The sequence below is a fragment of the Pantherophis guttatus genome, chromosome 10 (genome assembly GCF_059756535.1).
Source record: "Pantherophis guttatus breed Tessera chromosome 10, ASM5975653v1, whole genome shotgun sequence".
NCBI classification, from domain to species: Eukaryota; Metazoa; Chordata; class Lepidosauria; order Squamata; family Colubridae; genus Pantherophis; species Pantherophis guttatus.
The window spans coordinates 16846286-16865804 of NC_142072.1; the positions used below are offsets into that span (position 1 = coordinate 16846286).

The 19519-nt window shown below is 41.2% G+C and overlaps 1 protein-coding gene across 8 annotated transcripts; it reads right to left on the bottom strand.

Moving 5' to 3' along the window:
* Positions 1-1762: 1762 nt before the first annotated feature.
* On the bottom strand, positions 1763-19043 carry PIGV (phosphatidylinositol glycan anchor biosynthesis class V). 8 transcript variants are annotated; one of them, XM_087876943.1, is made up of 7 exons: positions 18410-18444; positions 16102-16191; positions 15106-15188; positions 13780-13890; positions 11579-11739; positions 7195-8355; positions 1763-4895 (listed from the first exon to the last, which is right to left on the bottom strand). In XM_087876943.1, exons 5-7 carry the CDS (start codon positions 11663-11665, stop codon positions 4593-4595), a joined length of 1551 nt encoding a protein of 516 aa, XP_087733069.1. In that variant the 5' UTR covers positions 11666-11739; positions 13780-13890; positions 15106-15188; positions 16102-16191; positions 18410-18444; the 3' UTR covers positions 1763-4592. The 8 variants fall into 8 exon arrangements, with proteins under 8 accessions (XP_087733069.1, XP_060547446.1, XP_087733071.1 ...); XM_060691463.2 differs by lacking the exon at positions 18410-18444 and adding an exon at positions 17847-17944; XM_087876944.1 differs by lacking the exon at positions 16102-16191 and adding an exon at positions 13999-14131 and having other exon boundaries at positions 4446-4895; positions 18410-18479.
* Between the last annotated feature and the right edge of the window lie 476 nt (positions 19044-19519).

Sequence of the window (19519 nt, forward strand, 5' to 3'; positions counted from 1 at the left end):
TGGGGTCATGTGATCACCTTTTGCGAACTGACAAGTCAAGTTAATGGGGAAAGCAGATTCATTTAAGAACTATGTTAGTAATTTAATAACTGCATCGATTCACTTAACTGTGGCAAGAAAGGTGATAAAATGGGACAAAGCTCACCGAACTTGTCCTACTTAGCGACAGAAATTTTGGGCTCAGTTGTGGCTGTAAGCTGAGGACTATCTGTACACACAACACGCTTGTCTTATTTTGGCTGGTTGTGTATCTTGCATTGTGAGAATTGTAGCTTACTGAACAGCTTACTTAGAAGAGCCTGTAGTACAGTGGACTAAAGCACTGTTATTAACATCTGCTTGCAATTACTGCAAGTTCAAATCTCACCAGGCTCAAGGTTGGATGGGGAGGAACAGGCTCAAGCTCAACCCTTCCAAGACTGAGTGGCTGTGGCTCCCGGCATCCCGATATAGTCAGTTGACTCCATCACTGACTATTGGGGGCGAGTCATTGGCCCCCACAGAGAGGGCTCGCAATCTGGGAGTCCTCCTGGATATGCAGCTGTCCTTGGAGGAACATCTGACGGCTGTAACCAGGGGGACCTTTTGTCAGGTTCGCCTGATTCGCCAGTTGCGGCCCTTTCTTGATCGGGATTCCCTGTGCACAGTCACTCACGCCCTCGTCACCTCTCGCCTTGACTATTGCAACGCTCTCTACATGGGGCTCCCCTTGAGGAGCACCCGGAGGCTCCAGCTGGTCCAGAACGCAGCAGCGCGGGTAGTGACGGGAGCAGCATGGCGCTCCCATGTAACACCGCTCCTGCGCAAGCTGCACTGGCTCCCAGTTGTCTTCCGGGTGCGCTTCAAGGTGTTGGTTATCACCTTTAAAGCGCTCCATGGCATAGGGCCTAGCTATCTTCGAGACCGCCTGCTGCTACCAACGACCTCCCATCGACCCGTGCGCTCCCACAGAGAGGGCCTCCTCGGGGTGCCATCAGCCAGACAATGTAGGCTGGTGACCCCCAGGGGGAGAGCCTTCTCTGTGGGGGCTCCCACCCTCTGGAATCAGCTCCCCCCAGAGATAAGGAGAATCCAAGACCTCAGTGCCTTCCGTCGCGCCCTTAAAACCCATTTATTTAAACAAGCCGGGCTGGCTTAAGATGAAATTTTTAACTGTTTTTAAATGTTTTAAACGTTTTTAATTGGTAAATGAGTTTTAATTGGGCCAAATTTATATATCTTTTAATTGTTTTTAATATTTGTTCTGCATGTTTTTTAATCTGGCTGTACACCGCCCTGAGTCCTCAGGGAGAAGGGCGGTATAGAAATCCAATATAAAATAAAATAAAATAAATAAATAAGGTTGACTCAGCCTTCCATCCTTTCAAAGGTAGGTGAAATGAGGACCCAGATTGTGGGGGCAATAAACTGACTTTGTATAAATATACAAAAAGTATGAAGGCTATTGCTTAACGCATTGTAAGCAGCCCTGAGTCTCCGGAGAAGGGCGGCATATAAATTAAAGCAAAAAAATAATAATAAAAAAAATTCAGGATTTGGCATGAAGAGCAGCTTACAATCAATTTTTAAGATATTTTCCGTTCCTATGCTGTATAAGTTCTCCTTTGTTATTCCGGCTGTTTAAACACTACTCCAATGATTTCCAGTACTTGGAGTTGTCACATTATTGTATAAGGCAGTATTGAAAACAAGCTTTGTGTTTGTTAAAATTATCACTTTGCACTTTAAAGAGAGAAAAAAAAGGAGAGGCTACACAACAATCTGTCAGGATTGCTTTAATTTAAATTCTGTAATGAGTTAGGGACTGAATTTAAGTGTACACTTCCAATTCTATGTCATTTTTGTCACTGACAAAAGTTGGAACAATATATGCTGTTTTTATGTATTTTATATGATGTTGCTGATATATAAAAGCAGCAACTGCAGGGATATACAAAGTCAAACGGTGGTTACTCTTCATGTATACTGAAATACTAATTTACCCCATCTTTCTGTTTAAGAATATTCAATACTGTTTTGGTTAAACATTAAAGCAATAAAAGTAAGAAAGAAATGATAATCACTAAACATAATAAACAGTATCGCACAATTTGATTCTCCCATAGAGTTCATAAAACATTTAGCCTAGTGCAGGGGTATCAAACTCGATTTCATTGAGGGCCGCATCAGGGTTGTGTTTGACCTGAGGTGGGCGTGTCCAGCTCAATGTCACTCATGTCTGGGGCACCTTTGGTGGCCTGGACAATCCCGCCCAAGCTCGGTTTTCGGTTGGGATGGCCTCCTGCAGCGCTCTGTGGCAAAAACTGGCACTCCTCAGCTCCATTTTCGCTGGCAGAGGGCTGCAGGAGGTTGTTGCAGCCAAAAACCAAACCCCAGGGGGCCAAATGCAGCCTCCGAGCTCCATTTTCGCTGGCAGAAGCACTGCGGGTTGGTCCTTCACTGTTTCCAGGGTGGCCCTGCGGGCCAGACCTAAGCACCCTGCAGGCTGGATCTGGCCCGCAGACTTTGAGTTTGACACCTCTGGCCTAGTGGATCAAATACTTGCTGGAAAGAAGAGACTGTCCCTTCACAAAATAGTGGGGGAAATTGCTGAAAGGAGTGAAGTCAGCTACTTTGGACATGGAGTTCCATAGCAAAGATACATAGCATGCTATTCCCTAGATTCCCGTTAAACGTACTTCAAATATTGGCAGGATGGGAAAATGAACTTCTGTATTTGATCTTAGTGAGTAGGCAGCTGCTGTGGCTCAGTTACCTGAGCCTGTGTCATCAGCAGGACTCCGAGAGTGAAGGAGAGGAGTTGGCAAGGCCTCCTTCTCCAGGACCCTCCTTTTTGGCAATGCCTTCGGTGTCCGCCGAAGGGCAAGAGATAGGGCCGGGGCCAAGCACGTCCACGCAGCCACAGGTGGACAGTGATGAGAGTAATGAGTCTTGGCTGGATCCACGCCAGTGTCGCAGAGATAAGCGCGCGCAACAGAAGAAAAGGCGTGCCCGAGATTAGGCTGAGTCACTGGACCACACCCCACAGGGTATAAAAGGGAGCGTGGTGGCCAGTCAAACCTTGTGACGAACAAAGCTGAAAGCTTCCACACCATTCTGCATTGCCGGACTTTTGCTATAGACTTTGCTGGATTATCTTTGGACTTGATTGACTCTGTAATTATTGAGCTGTTTCTTTTGATGTACCTGAAGCAGGGAGAAGTTATCTCTCCTCTTCCTAAGTAATAAACTCTTGGCAGGCAGCCACTAGGTTGTTGCCAAGTTCCGTTATCATAAGGAAAAGGATTTTGTCGGCTGGTTTAGTCTTTAACTCTTGGACGTCTGTTGGTGTGTGTGCGTGTGGGACGGGGACAGAACAGCAGCCTCAGATAGGAGACAGTCTCAAAGTTCTCTACAAATGTAAAGTTAGTGTGCGCTACTTAAGAGGTGGTTCTGAAACTGAGGCTCCCACAAAAGTTTCATGTGCTCACTTGACAAGATCAACAGTAGCATTAGCTACCATTTCAAGCTGGCTCAGATGTATAAATAGCTTTCAAATACAACGTCATGCACAGCAGACTGAGCTCAATATTGATTTTAACTGCAGCGTGCATTAACATATCCAGATTATGTCTGCTCTATTTTTTTTTTTTTAAAAGTGGCTTTTCCATCATAGTCTATTCTGGTCAAAAGCACAGCTTATCAATATCCCCAGGGTACTCAAGAGTAAAATGATGAAATTTAGAACTGTGACAGAGGAAAAGTAGAAGGTTGGAACAGACCAAATTGAAAAAAAGGAATCAGTGCTGCAAGGCTGGGAACCAGACTGAAGTTGATCCGAAAATTTAAGCCTGAAAACGTGTAAGCTAAGGCAAGAAGAGTCTACAAATCTCAGTTGACCTAAATTGATTTCTAAGAGCCAATGGAACTAGGACCCAAAAAGAAAAGAAAAAAAAACTATAGATAAAGGTTAAAAAAATGATACGGGTAGTCTCTGGGGTGAAATGCTCCCGGGGTAGCGATGGCAGCTAGTGGTTTGGAGAACCGGTAGCAAAAATCCCTGCGCCCCCCCCCCCATTGTCCAGCTGAGCTGCGCAATCATCAGAGGCTTTTTTTTTATTTTTAAAAGCATTTTTTCTACAACCTCTCTGGCCGAAAAAATGCTTTTAAAAGTAAAAAAAAAAAAAACGTCTGATGATCGCGCAGTTCAGCTGGGATCATGAGGCTTTTAAAAGCATTTTTCTACAACCTCTTTAGCCGAAGAGGTTATAGAAAAAATGTTTTTAAAAGGAAAAAAAGCCTCTGCCGATCAGGCAAGTCAACTGGGATCGTCAGAGGCTTTAAAAAAAAGAAAGAAAGCCTCTGCCGATCAGGCAAGTCAGCTAAGATCATCAGAGACTAAAAAAAAAAAAAGCCTCTGCCGATCAGGCAAGTCAGCTGGGATCGTCAGGGGCTTTAAAAGCTTGTTTTTAACAGCCTCTTCAGCCGAAAATGGTTTTAAAAGTAAAAAGAAAAAAAAGTTGGCCACGCCCACTGTCATATTACACCCCCCACGCACACACCAAGCCATGCCCACAGAACCGGTAGTAACAAATTTTACATTTCACCACTGGTTACGTCCAAGGAAAGAAATTACAGTGAAGGACCAACCCCAGAAGCCAGTAGGAAAGTACATATCCCAAAATACATTTTGTGAGAATCCTGCTCTGCTTCCATTTGCTCAGGAGCATCAACACGGGGTTTTCATGTCTGCTGCAGGTAGAAAAGTAATTATCCACTGAGGGCTTCTCAGCAAGGGATTCTCTGTGCTTGGATGGGGAACCTCCATCCTGCAGCAAAGGCTCATTGTCATAGAGCAGATGAGCACAGAACCAATAAAGGACTGGGGAAGAAGAGCCCAGAAATCTGGTAAGTACCTATTAAAGGAAGATAAAAGGAAGAGATTTACATCCATATCCACGTGCTCAAGACACTTCAAAATAATTCTATGAAACGTACCTTCATTCCAGCTACCAAATGTTTCATAAAAAAAATATAAAGCAGATGGACGCAAAGGCAAAATTTGCTAGCAGGTTTTCCCGTAATAAGATTTCTATTATATTTAACTATTTCTTGGTGTTGATCAATTATTCCAATTGCCTTGTCAATGTCAGCCAGTTTCTAATCCTACTCACAGTACTGTACCTAGAAATTGGGTGGATTTGAGTTATTCTCCAAGTCAGCTTCCCAATCTCCAATATTAGCCTAACTTCAGAAACTGAGGATAAGAATGACTGAAATATGCACATAAAATTATTTGAATGTCTTAAAAAAGTAACATGGACCATTCTGATTAGAATAGCTGAAAACGATTATGGTCTAATGCAGGGATCCCCAAACTTGGCAGCTTTAAGACTTGTGGACATCAACTCCCAGAATTCTCCAGCCAGCTATTATCCAGAATTCTGGGAGTTGAAGTCCACAAGTCTTAAAGCTGCCAAGTTTGAAGACCTCTGGTCTAATGGGATGAATTTTGGACTCCTAAACATATTCGACCATATGCCATCGAGAACATTATCCAGAATTACGTGATGAAGATGGCTAAGGAGTCTACAGGGGTTGCCTCCTTTTTAGAATCTGAACTTGACATGTCATTTTAGAGCTGTGACTTTTAGCCTAAAAAGATTGCCCGTTTTTGATGTGTGCCAACACTAATTATTTAAACAATAATAAACATATAAAATCGAGTAAATATGTGTTCAGTTATTCCAAAAATAAATGCAACATCTGTCCTACTGTTCCAATTTATTCGTACTCATTTATTATGTGTATACTTATACCTGTTTATACTTATGTTTATATGTTATGTTCATACTTATAGTTGTTTTCTCATACATGCTTGACAAACTAAATAAATAAATAAACATGCATGTGAAAGAAAGTAACTAAGAAGAAGCATACCGATGACGTGGAGAAGCATACAGATAATGTGATGGCATTAGCAGAAAGATAAACTCCCAAACTAAATACAAAGATGATTTTATCCCAAACACAAGTGTGTAGAGTAATATCTGATGATTAAGAAGTAACCTATTGTTAAAACCAAAACAGACAAGTCCGATATTATCTATAATTTGCTTTAAAAATTTGATGTATCATTTAAATCAAGTCCCAGGAGAGCTACGATCCAACTTGTTGCTTTCAGATAACACTTTCCATATTGACTTAGAACTGCACATTGCAATGGATATGTTCTACAATACACCTCTGCATGTATGAACTAGAAGCTAGGTAGCACACTTACAGATGAATGCATTTACTATGGGAAAAGCTTTAGTGAAATAATCAGTTTCCTCAGATGCACAAACACAAATGTTTAAGATACCACAGACTATTTAACATGCCTTGACTCTGTTGATTTATGTCAAAACTGATTAATATGGCTACTTCTAGGGACTTGAAGAGTCTTGGTGGTGCAGTGGACTAAAGTGCTGTTAAGTAGCACTTAGCTGCCAGCTGCCTGCAATTACTGCGAGTTCAAAACTCACCAGGCTCAAGGTTGACTCAACCTTCCATCCTTCCGAGGTAGGTAAAATGAGGATCCGGATTGTGGGGGCAATAAACTGACTTTATATATAAAAGAACACCGCTTGGGGGGGCCGAAAGCCCTACTAAGCAGGTATATACAAAAGTATGAAGGCTATCGCTTAACACATTGTAAGACGCCCTGAGTCTCCGGAGAAGGGCAGCATATAAATCGAACCAATAAATAAATAAATAAACTTGCCCCTCCATCATTCAAACACTGATCTGCATCATGCAAGCTTCACTGGTCCTGCCTGAATGCAAGCAGGAACTCTGGCTGCATACCGAAGATCAAAAGTGGTTGATGAACTGTCATGCAGTGAATCTTGTCATTTTCCTCCTTATCCTACATGTTCCCATCTAGGAGATGCTCTGAATGTCCTATATCTCAGGATACTACCAGAAATCTTCCTACTCTAGATATTTTTGTTTACACATATATACACAAAATCCTTAATTTGTGTATGAAATAATTATCTAACGTAATCTACAGCTAGTCAGGGCTATAGTTCCCTGATATTCTGCTAATAACAAAAAAAAAAGTGCCATAAAGCATCCAGTATCAACATCATGGTAGGAATAAATATATCTGCTCAGGAGTTATACCGTTGCCCATTACTTGATCAGTGTTCAATATTTAACAAGACTCACCTGGACGTGCATGAAAAAGGTCCCAAACACCAACAGAGCTGCTGCATGGACCACGTAGACTAATAAACCAGGAGAACCAAAACCTTCTGCTGGCTTGTGCGAGTCATGGCCTTGCGTGGCTGCACTCTTCCTTCTCACCAGACCAAGTGTTAGACAGTGCCAGGGGTTGGCAGTGACGTACCACCAGATCGCCCAAGAGCCCAACACAATAACAGGAGAAGCTAGCAGGAAGTTTGGGATCTGTTTGACTTCAAAGTATCGGAGGAAGCCGACATTCCAGTAGGTATCTTGTATATAGGTGTAGAGCACAGGAAAGTTCCAGGAGCACCATGGGGGCATCCCACCCTCCGAAGCTGCTACACGATAGCCCTTGGATTCAGCCAACTGCAACAGCGGCTTTGGAACGGCGCCTCCCAGGCCAATATCGGGATGGCAGAATTTAAAGTAGGCGTAGTACTGAAACATCGCAAAAGGAAGAGCCACCGAGGCAGACATCAGCCCCAAAGCAGCGGCCAGTTTTAGAAACGGGCCTTTCTTCCGCAACACGTTTTCACTCGCTCGAAACCTGAAAGCGAAGAGTTTTGTCTGGGAATAAATGAGAAACCCTGCATTGATTAGCCCATTGGAACGTACTCCGGTGGCTAACGAAAAGAGGAGGAGGCTAAGCCAACGGTGCCCTTTCTCTAGGCTCCACAAGGCAGCAAACACCAGGAAGGCAAACATGCTTTCTGAGTAAGCAGCTGCCATGAAGATATTAGCTGGAGTGAGGCAGAAGAGAATGGACGACAGGAAAGCCCTCCTTCGGCACTGCAGGACTGCACAGCTGAGCTCGTACAGAGTCCAAGAGGCTAAAACAGAAAAAACAGCATTCAGGAGAGCCGCAGACAGGAGCAGGCAGCTCCGGAAACAGAGAAAGCCTTGGAAGGGCCAGAAGATGATGTTTGCGGCTGCTTTTAGGGTTAGGGGGAAAAGCGGGAAGAAGGCACAGTTGTGCTCGTATATGTAGCCATGCTCAGCTATGAACAAGAAGTGCTCTGCATCCCAACGGGAGAGGCCTCCCAGGAGCCATTCCAGCAGCCGGTCCAAGAACCCGGGGTCAGAGAGGCGCGGGGGAGAGAAGGCATCCGCGGCATGATCGGGAATCAGGAGATTGAAAAGGGCCTGGGTGGAAAAAACAAAACAAAACAGCAGAAAATGGCAACTAAGCAAAGAAAAGGCATGAAAAGATCTCTCTTGTTCCACAATATTCTCATCGTTCCTATTACCCATCTCCTCCCACTTATGACTTATGACTGTAACTTGTTGCTGGTATCCTTACGATTTGTATTGATTGCTTCCTAATATGATTTGATTGCTTATTTGTTCCCTATGACTATCGTTAAGTGTTGTACCTTATGATTCTTGATGAATGTATTTTCTCTTTTTATGTACACTGAGAACACCAAAGACAAATTCCTTGTATGTCCAATCACACTTGGCCAAAAAAGAATTCTATTCTATTCTATTCTATTCTATTCTATTCTATTCTATTCTATTCTATTCTATTCTATTCTATTCTATTCTATTCTATTCTATTCTATTCTATTCTATTCTTTTTTATGTACACTGAGAGCACATATGCACCAAAGACAAATTCCTTGTGTGTCCAATCATACTTGGCCAATAAAGAATTGAATTCTATTCTATTCTATTCTATTCTATTCTATTCTATTCTATTCTGTTCTGTTCTGTTCTGTTCTGTTCTGTTCTGTTCTATCCTATCCCTATCCCTATTCTCTTTTCAAACCATGTAAGTTCAGAGATGTTCATAGCCATAAAAAAAGCAATAAACGGAGATGTATATTGCAGATAGTGGGAAAGTGTCATTTTACACTTCTTAGATCTCACTGCGTTCAGACCCTATTTGATTGAAGTAAGGAAGGCACCCAGTCAAACAGGTAGTCTTCAACTTACAACCATTTGTTTACCGACAGAACGAAGTTACAACAGTACTGAAAAAAGTGACCTATAACCGGTCCTCTCACAACCATCGCAGCATCCTACAATCATACATTCAAAGTTCAGGCGCTTGGCAACTGACATGTACTTGTGACGGTTGCAGTCTTCCAGGATCATGTGATTGTCATCTGCAACAAATTTCCCAGCCAGTTTCTGACAAGTAAAGTCAATGGGGGAATAATAATAATAATAATAGTAATACTAATAATCTTCACTTAACGACCCCCCGTAATCCCTTGCGGGTTGGAATCGGAACATCTGAATGGAGCTAGCAGAGTGTTTTAATGGCCAGATGCCTTTCCTGTCGCCAATGCGGAGTTTTGTTCAGCAGATATATTCTCAGTGTGCTCAGAGAGAGAAATATCTACCTCTACCTAGGATCGAATCAGAGCCTCTTGATTGTGAGGCGATAGCTCCACTTCTAGGCCACCGCACCACTCAATAACTGTGGCAATAAAGGTTATAAATTCAGCGATGAATCACTTAACAACCACCTTGCATTTAGCAATGGAAATGCTGGTCCCAATTGTGGTCATAAGTCAAGGACTATCTTTATTTGTACCGTATACGGAGAGACTGTTAAAACAGAATCTTATGAATATAAGACTTATAAATATAAGACTTATGAATAGACATGCTTGCTCATCATTTGGCCATTTTCAACTGAATGTGTTAATCTTTGCACTCCAGCACGCATGCATGCGTGTATCGTAAGTAGTAAATTTCTATTTTTCACAGTGAGAAGTTTATTGTGAAATCAACTGCTAGGTTTATGCATAATTAATCCCTTGAGTCATAGTCATTAAGCATCATCCAAATTAGATCTCCATATGCCTTATTCTCAGGTAAAGTGGACAAAGGGAAACGCTTCTTGCCTTCACTTGCACAAGTGAACTGTGGAGTTCAGTGCAAGATGATGCAAGGATGGCTGTTGGCTTCGGTGACTTTAAGGATGAATAGTGACTATCAAAAGGTAGGAGCAGCAGGTGGGCAGATCTTTATAATTAAGCTTTTGTTAATATCCCACCTCAAAATTTCCACCACAACCACCATATTGAGGCAGGCTGGGGTTGAGAGAGACAGAGAGTGGGGCCGAAATCATCAGGTCAGCTTCTGCAGCTGAAGCTAGAATTGAATCTGGTCTCCTAATTCAACTCATTAACTACTACACTGCACAGGTAGTCCCCACTTAATGATCAGTTGCTTAGCGACCATTCAAAATTATGACAGACAGACAGACAGACACACACACACAAAGATATTTGTGACATGGTTCTGGAATTCTGACAGCGGAAACCCCTTACACCTGAAGTCACAGGACCAGCATTTTAGGCACTTGGCAACCAGTTCACTTTAACGGTCAGATCAGGGGTGAAATCCAAAATTTTTCCCTACTGGTTTGGTGGGCATGGCTTGATGGGCGTGGCAGGGGAAGGATATTGCCAAATCTCCATTCCCACCCCACTCCAGGGGAAGGATACTGCAAAATCTCCATTCCCTCCCCTCCTGGGGGAAGGATATTGCAAAAACTCCATTCCTACCCCACTCTGGGGCCAGCCAGCGGTAGTATTTGCCAGTTCTCCGAATTTCCGCTATTGGTTCTCCAGAACCTGTTAGAACTTGCTGGATTTCACCCCGGGTCAGTTGCAGTTGCAATTCCATTCACATAATTACAATTTATGATTATTATTTTTTTGCCATTGTCCAGCCTTTTCCAAAAAAAAAAAACCCAAACCAATTATAGGAATGAATGGACTCTACAACTGCCACACAAAAAAAATCATAAAATCAGGTCAGTCTCATGAGTGCCTCGACTTATGACCATCATGACTTATGGGCTCCATTATGGTTGTAAATCGAGGACTCTCTATACTAGCTTTTAATAGGATAGCTCTTCCTGGATTGGCCAATGTGGAATTTTAGGAAACCCGCTGACTGAATACTATAGTTATGGCCCCTCTTAATTTACAACATGTAGATTCTTTTCTCAATATTTTAAGCAGAGTCTAAAGCAGTGGTCTCCAATCCTTCAGGCTTTGCGGACTAGCGGGGGGGGAGGGGGATTCGGGCTGCAGAATCAGTGAGTGAGGCATGTGTACGCGCAGCTCCATTTGTGTGAGTGATAAGCCAGCATGCACGCAGCTCTGTTTGCACGAGTGTTGGGCTCAGCAGCCACTTGCACAAGTGGAACTGCGCATGTTTGCTCGCCCGCCACTTCCGCAGCCCGGTTCCGAACAGACCGCAGCCACGGCCCAGGGGTTGGGGACCCCGGATCTAAAGAACATCCTGATCTGTGGATGGACAGATAATATTACAATACTATTACTACTGATTATGCAGTTATAGATTTATAATTGATTATTTTATTAATTATTTGGGGACTTGCCTGAAGCAGAAGTGTAACAATTCTGCAAAATACTGCAAAGCAAACCACCTCTTGGCAACGTGTGTCTCTACAATTCTTTAGTGGCATCCTGACCTTGAAGCCTGTTCATCGGATCACTGTAAACATCCATATAGGGAATTTCAGTAAGAAATGTTGAAAGCCTAAAACCAGAAAATACAATCAATGATACGAAGGCTATAATTAATTGCCACATTTACAAATTGGGCATTTGTGTCTGGTATTTCATTTTGGCTGTGTTGGAAAGTTCTTTCTGTGTGGCACGACTTCATTGTAGCAGACCTTGGGGCTGGCCGTCCTGGAGATTTGTGATTGAGAATCCTGATCTAGAGTTACGGTTGGTATATTTTTTCAGAGAACTGTCTAAAAACTCATTTACAAAATATTAAGGAAAGACCTCTTTTGTACCTGAAGTAGGTACAAGCAAGCATTTCTCAAAAACTGAGGATTAGATAACCTTTCCTTTAAAAGAAAAAGGGGAAAAAAACCTTATGAAAGCTAAACCAGGCCAATATGCTCCTTATTTCTAGCCAATTTATTGATTTTAAGAATAAACTGCCCCAATTATCAGGAGCTAAGTGAAAAAAAATCCCTTAAAATGGAAAGATTTAATGGTTTGAAATTCCCTGCATTTTAAACTGGCTGCCACCAGAGGGAAGCAAACGCTCACTGTGTTCAGACTCCATACAGTATATCAGTGTTTTTCCATCTTGACAACTTGAAGATGTTCCCAGAATTCCCCACCTAGTTGGATGAGCCTAAGGAATTCTGGGAGTTGAAGTCCACACATCTTCAAGCTGCCAAGGTTGAGAAACACTGCGATGTACTGTTGTGATAATCAAAGTGTAAATACTAAATGCTATAGCACAAAATTGCTGTCTACAAGAGAAGCTTCTCCGTTTATGCAATTTCTTACTCTTATACATTCTGTGACATTCTATTGATTGGTTTTGGGTATAGGATAAAAATTGCTCTGTTTTTCTAGGTTTTGTGATTATACTACTGTTTTTTAAATGCTATTAGTTAAGATTGTGTTGTTTACATTATCCTGTGTTATCTATGATGATGAAAATATTGAAAATCAGGATTAAAATATTTAAAATAAGTACAGAATAGGAGTGAATAAAACCACATTGCTAGCTTTCAAGAAGCTCAGAAATAAATCTTAATTAAGTCAATAATTTCTGGTAAGGTAAAGGTAAAGGTTCCCCTCGCACATATGTGCTAGTTGTTCCCAACTCTAGGCGGCGGTGCTCATCTCCGTTTCAAAGCTGAAGAGCCAGTGCTGTCCGAAGACGTCTCGGTGATCATGTGGCCAGCATGACTAAATGGCAAAGACGCACGGAACGCCATTACCTTCCCACCAAAGGTGGTCCCTATTTTTCTACTTGCATTTTTTACGTTCTTTCAAACTGCTAGGTTGGAAGAAGCTGGGACAAGTAACGGGAGCTCACCCATTACACGGCACTAGGGATTCGAACCGCTGAACTGCTGACCTTTTGATCGACCAGCTCAGCGTCTTAGCCACTGAGCCACTGTGTCCCTTTCTGGTTTCTGGTAGATGTGTCTAATTTCTGGTAGATGTGTCTAAATCAAGAATGAAGCTCAGAAAAATCATATATAATAATGTAACTTTAATACTCCATACTCTTGCATTCAGTTTTTAAGATCTGCCATTTTTTTTCTTATATTATTTAAGCAAATACTGTCCTCTTCCTCAAAACATGGGAGAAACGGCTTTCATTCCTATATATTTTAATCTATCAGTGGCAATAAGACTAGCTATATATAGTTGCTCTTAAATATCTAGAGAAGTTTGCCATTATGGTTGCAAAGTTGTACTTGCATGTAAAGCCTCAAAGCTCCAGTGTTAGGTTGATACAAAAATGTTTTCCAATCTATTAGGTAATATATCCAAAACTGCCAGAATGTGGAATATTTTAAATTCATAACCACATGAATAAATATGTTTACTTTACACACATAGAACGGAGATTGGTGATTTGGCTTGCCCAAAAACAACTTGGCAAATCTAATTGGATCAAAAACAGATCCACACAAGCAAATCTATTACTTTTCTGTTGTATACAGCTTCTTTCTGATTTAACCTACTATATATACATACATATACATGCCTTTATTATTTAAAGAAAATGATTTATATTATGAGAATAATGACTTACCTAGCTCATTTGAAACCAAGGCAGGAGCTTGCCAACAAACCTAAGCAAAACTTCTTAAAATGGTGCCCAATACTGTTCAGTATAAAGTCCATACACCTCATTTCCAACGTTCTGCATTTATATACAGAAATGTGAAAACACAAGATAATTTTATGTATGAAAACTAAACCTGAGGACAATATACCTATGTATCTATATCAAAACAGAAAGACAAAATACCTTCAGAATTGACAGAGGAATAAACAGTCCTAGCCGCCAAATAATTACGTTGTTTGCATGGATTTTACTTTTAATATCTATTGTTATTTTACCTCGCATCATACATAATCTTTGAAAAGATGATTTCAGGTTTCTGTAAACAGAAAATTGTAATGCTAAGAAAATGATAGTGAGCAAAATACTGTACTTAAAGGGCTGTGTACATCATAAAAAGACTTATTATAATATGTAAACACAGCCTATAACAGTGTTTTTCAACCCCAACCACCTTAAAATTTAAAATTTGAGACTGGTCTATATATCCTCTGACATTCATTTCCCTCATCTACATATACAAATTTCGGTCATCCTTGTTCTGACCTAGGCTTCCTGAGTCAGTAAAACACACGAGTAGTCCCAAAAACCTGTTTTATTTTAACAGCTATGAATTCTGTTCATTCACAGATGAGTCCCAAATAGTTGTAAAGAGTCCTCTGGGATAGGGCTGATAATCACCCACCTTTATCTCCCTTGACACGCTGCCAAAGACCTAATTGGCAAAGCCACATGGGGTCCAGAATCAAACAGAGCTTCAGACTTTAAACTGCACAGAATTAACAATGTTGCTTCCTACAAAGGCCCATGTGCCTTTGCTCCTCTTTTAAGTCTTATAGGAGGGGCCAATCATCTCCAAGCCCTACTCCCGAGTCGTCCCTTTTGTTTTAACTGTTCTTGCCTTCTGGCAGCTCTGCACATGCGCGCACTGGGAACAGGCTCCCCCTCTTTTTCTGCCTCGCTGAGGTGAGACTTTGGAGGCTCCGGAGGCAGCACGTACCTCCCAGATGGCTCCATCTCTGCCTCCGATGCAGAGCCCTCGTCCAAGCCTTCCCCAGACTCCAGGACTGGCCCATGGTCGTCCCTAACCTCCTCACTGTCCGACTCTGCTGCCAGCTCCACAGGCTGCTGGCGGACCACAACAATCCTCAAATCTTCTTAGCTTTCTTACTGTGCCTCCCCCACCCCACCCCTCTAAGTTGCTCTTTAAGTAGTGCAACTACCTGTTCTGCAGTCCTTCCACAAAAGGCAATTCTCCAGCAAAGAACTTCAATTTCATATTAGCTTTCTTACCAGTAAGGATGAAGGGAATTCATTTAGGAAAGTTAACAAAGAAACAAACTGCACCATCACGTTTTTTGTTTCTGGGATTCAATCTGAAAAACACGAAAATAAATTTGGTATTTTCAAAAGGAAACCATGATTGCTTGAAAACACATTTGAAAAGATTACATGGGATTAGACTGACTCTGACTCACTTGACATGCTAAGCAACTCAGATCATATTTTATGCTTGATTTCATATTATCTAAGCCTTTAAGTACAGACTATAATGCTGGATTTACACCAAGTACAGTATACAATATAGTAAAAGAGATAGTACAAAATAAATAATGCTATTTCTGATCTAACCCTTTTTATTATCAAACCACTGTGGCATTTTTGTAATTTATTTAGGAAAATACTGGCATTAATAAGCATTCAACAACATGTTATAGAAACTGATATGGATCAACAAAAGCAAGCTAACTGTTTTTATGTAAAAAAAAACTTTATTTTTAAAAAAGGAATATCTTATTCTGGATTGATATGCCAGCATAAACATTGTTTATTATTTATTCAATTTACAAGATGCCTAAAATCATCGTAACGAATCTAGGCAACATGTAATAAAAGAAGAGAGTATTTAAAAACAAAGGCAAATGAGAAAACAGTAACCATAATAACTAAGAAATCACCTTGGGGACCCTACAAAGATAAATACAATCAATCTATCAATCTATCAATCAATCAATCAATCACAAAAGCTGAATCACAAAGCACTCTCTTTGAGCACTGCACCGCTTTACACTTTTAATAATTTATTCAGCAAAATAAAAATTGTTCAAAAGTGAAAAAAGCCATTATAATTACATAGGGAATATTATGTTAAAAGCCTCACAAAAAAGCTGAATAATTGTAGAAGCCACCCCAGAGTCTAAACTGCATCATACACAGCCATTTATTTATGCCAATCTTTGATTTTAAAATATAAAACATGAACAGAAGCAGAAATTCCTATTACTTGACCTTGGATCAGGTTTTAATCTTCCTTTCACACTTCCGTGCAGCAGCTTGCATACATGTAGGAAACTGTCACTACTGAATACATTGAATCAGCTGTGAAAAGTGGCACAGGTCAATTCCAATTTTTAAAAAGGACAATTCTATGAACATTCACAGACAAGCACGTTAACTGCAGAGTTTCTTATTTCTAGCAAGCTTGTACTGTATTACAACTACAAGTTTAATTAAGTCCAATAGGAGAAGGGCGGTATATAAATTGAATAAATAATAATTTTAGCAGATAAGACCAAAGCAGATTTTCTACTGTAGGAACAAGTTACCATAAAAAAATGCCACAACCGTTTGCATATTTACGTTCCTGTTGTATTTAAGCATTCCTAGTTTTAAAAAATGTCAGCAGATCCTGAGAAAGCATATGATTTAAATGTACTGGATTGCAGATCTAAATTTCATTACAACCTTCCTAAAACTCATGCTTTCCACATATGTCAAGTTCTTCTCCCAGCATTTGACCAAGAAGGGCCACTAAAGATGCTAAGTTATAATTAATTCTTTGAGCAAGAATCCTAGTACATGCTCTACAAGTTGCCATACTGGAAGAGGCGGTATTAAAGGGGTGTTAGGAAACAGGGTGCAAGCCACTTTTCCTGAGACTTCACACTATTAGATGAACCAAGGTTTTGATGTAAAAGGGTTATTTATTTTTTTATTTATTTTTATATGCCGCCCTTCTCTGGAGACTCAGGGCGGCTTACAATGCATTAAGCAATAGCCTTCATACTTTTGTATATTTTATACAAAGTCAGCTTATTGCCCCCATAAACCGGGTCCTCATTTTACCCACCTTAGAAAGGATGGAAGGCTGAGTCGACCTTGAGTCTGGTGAGAATTGAACTCGCAGTAATTGCAGGCAGCTGGATGTTAAATGCTGCCTTAGTAGGAGGCATTAGCCTCCTACGCCACTTACACTAAGTCAACTTGTCTACCTATCTTATCTTTTCCAACTAGCAATAAGGACCTAAGAAAGTAATTTTCAGAATGCTAATTACATCCTCTTTCATTAAATTCATCCCTTTTTCCTCATGTATAGAAATTACTTAGCTCCACCTTTTCTCTAACTCAGAAATGCATGTGAATTATTTGTTATATTTTCTTTTTTTTAAAAAAGGACAAACCCAAAAAATAAGGGGGGGGGGGAGAATCTGAAACGGTTCATAAGGATATAAAACCTAATTGTTTATATTTATAAATTTGCTTTGCAAAGAAAAATATATAGTGTTAAACTTTACAAAAACACTCTCTATTAAAAATATCTATCAAACAATATTATGTAATTTACTTTAAAAAGACCATTCAATTTCTGTATTTTTCACATTGAATGTGAAAGGCATTGTGTGGTATTATTTGTACGGTAAAAGTTCAATAACCCAACTAAAGGACCAAAGTGAGTTTTTGGAAAATAAATAGTCTAAAGGACAGCTTTCTGAAACAAAGGGCTGTTCCTTAGAATAAAGGACATACGGTCACTGCATGTACCTCCCATGTATATCTATGAACCCAACAAGTCCCGTGTGCTAACTTAAAACAAGGTAGATTCATTGGTTTTCAAAATACACACAGAACTACTTCACCGTATTTTAGTTCAATGTGTACTGAAGCCTACCTAGCCCTTAGCCTGAATGTCAAAATGTCACACATAAACTCAGGAAAACAATTCACCAGGTTGAACTGTATCTCTGAGCAAGTACCTAAGACTAGGTGGGCCATAAGGCTGTCCGGGTGACGTTCTCTGAGCCCAGGTAGATCAAGGAGTCGCCCCCACCCCCGCTCCTATCAGCCTGACTAGGTGGCTCAGTGGCTAAGACACTGAGCTTGTCGATCAGAAAGGTTGGTGGTTCGAATCCCTAGTACAGGTCTCCTGCGTGAGCAGGGGGTTGGACTAGATGACCTCCAAGATCCCTTCCAACTCTGTTACTGTTAAAAAACCCCCAAAGGAGTGGGAAAGCAGGGGCAGCTTCTACTGGACCAGATGGCAGAGAGGGCCAAAGGGACGTGAGGGAGGGAAAGACCTGGAAAGGGAGGGGCAGATGGGGGCTATAGCTACAGGTAAGAAGAAGGGAGCTTATAGGATAGACCTGTAGCCAATAGGAGGGGCCCATACGGGGCGGTGCTTCTGCGACCAGACCGTCCGGGGAAATGTTAAAAGAGTCAAACCCGTCCCCCTCCCCCCACCGCCCGTCCCTGCAGGGAGGTGGCGCCCCCGCCCCACGCTTGGACTTCAACCACACATCTCGCTCCCCTGCACACTCACAGGTCCCCATTCCTACTTCCGGATTTCCGGAAAAGCACGGGGCTCTCGGCGCCTGCGCAGTAACGGAAGGTAGCCGCCCTTCCGGCGTGAAAACGCAGAATCATCGATAATAGGAGAGAGAGGGGCAAGACGAGTTTCACCATAGAGTTTCTATAGTGGGGGAGATAGATAGATAGATAGATAGATAGATAGATAGATAGATAGATAGATAGATAGATGTTCGACTTTATATATATTGTTCCACTTTAGTATATATATATATATATAAATAAATAAATATATAGTATATATTTATTTATATATATACATATTATATATATAGAGAGAGATATAGAGAGAGAGATATAGATATATACCGTATATATACGGTATATAAAGTGTTCGACTTTAGTTAACTCAACTCATGGACCTTTTAAGTCGCCTTTTTGAGGCTTTGGCTGATAAAAGTCGTTGAAGCCAGATTAGGCGTGGGTCTTCCCAATAAGGACACAAGAAAAGAGTCGGTCTAACCTGCAGTTGCCCTTAGGGTTCGTTTCCCAATACTTGCTTGCCCTGCGGGAAGTTTACGATGCGGCCCGCACTGAATGTATTTATTTGCGGGGTATGAAAGGACCACCACCACCGTTCAATAGGCTTGCATAGGGAGGTGAAGCAAGAGACGCCATATTTGTTAAGGGAGTCAGGGCCGACCTTGCAAAGGGCCTTTTCTGCCGTAGGGAAAGAGGGAAACAAACGGTTATTGGCTGGACTAGGTTTCCTTCCGCGGATTTAAATACTGCAGGGGAATTGTGTGAAGCAGATACACGTGGGCTTTCTTCACCAGCGACTTCAATACAGAAGGGTTTCTTGTGTAAAAAAAAAAACAAAAAACCTACAATCACATCTGATGCCCAGCCCTTGTATGGACTGATAGCACTGGAGCCTATGACTTTCAGAGGTTTATATTATAGTTCCCAGAATTCCTGAGCCATTTGCTAGGTAGTCCAAAAGAACTAAAGATGAGCAAACGTTAAATCCTGCTTTAAGCTGCCGCAAGACAAGAGCACTGATACACTTTGTTAATTCTCAAAGGTGAAGCTAAGGAAAGTAGAAAGACCTCTTCCCACCCCT

Coding starts and splice junctions, on each gene's coding strand:
- PIGV (XM_034413559.3), bottom strand. CDS start 8,463: ATGGGTAATAGGAACGATGAGAATATTGTGGAACAAGAGAGATCTTTT. Junction 4,896..7,194: donor CCTTTTTCATGCACGTCCAG/GTGAGTCTTGTT, acceptor TTCCTTTAATAG/GTACTTACCAGATTTCTGGG.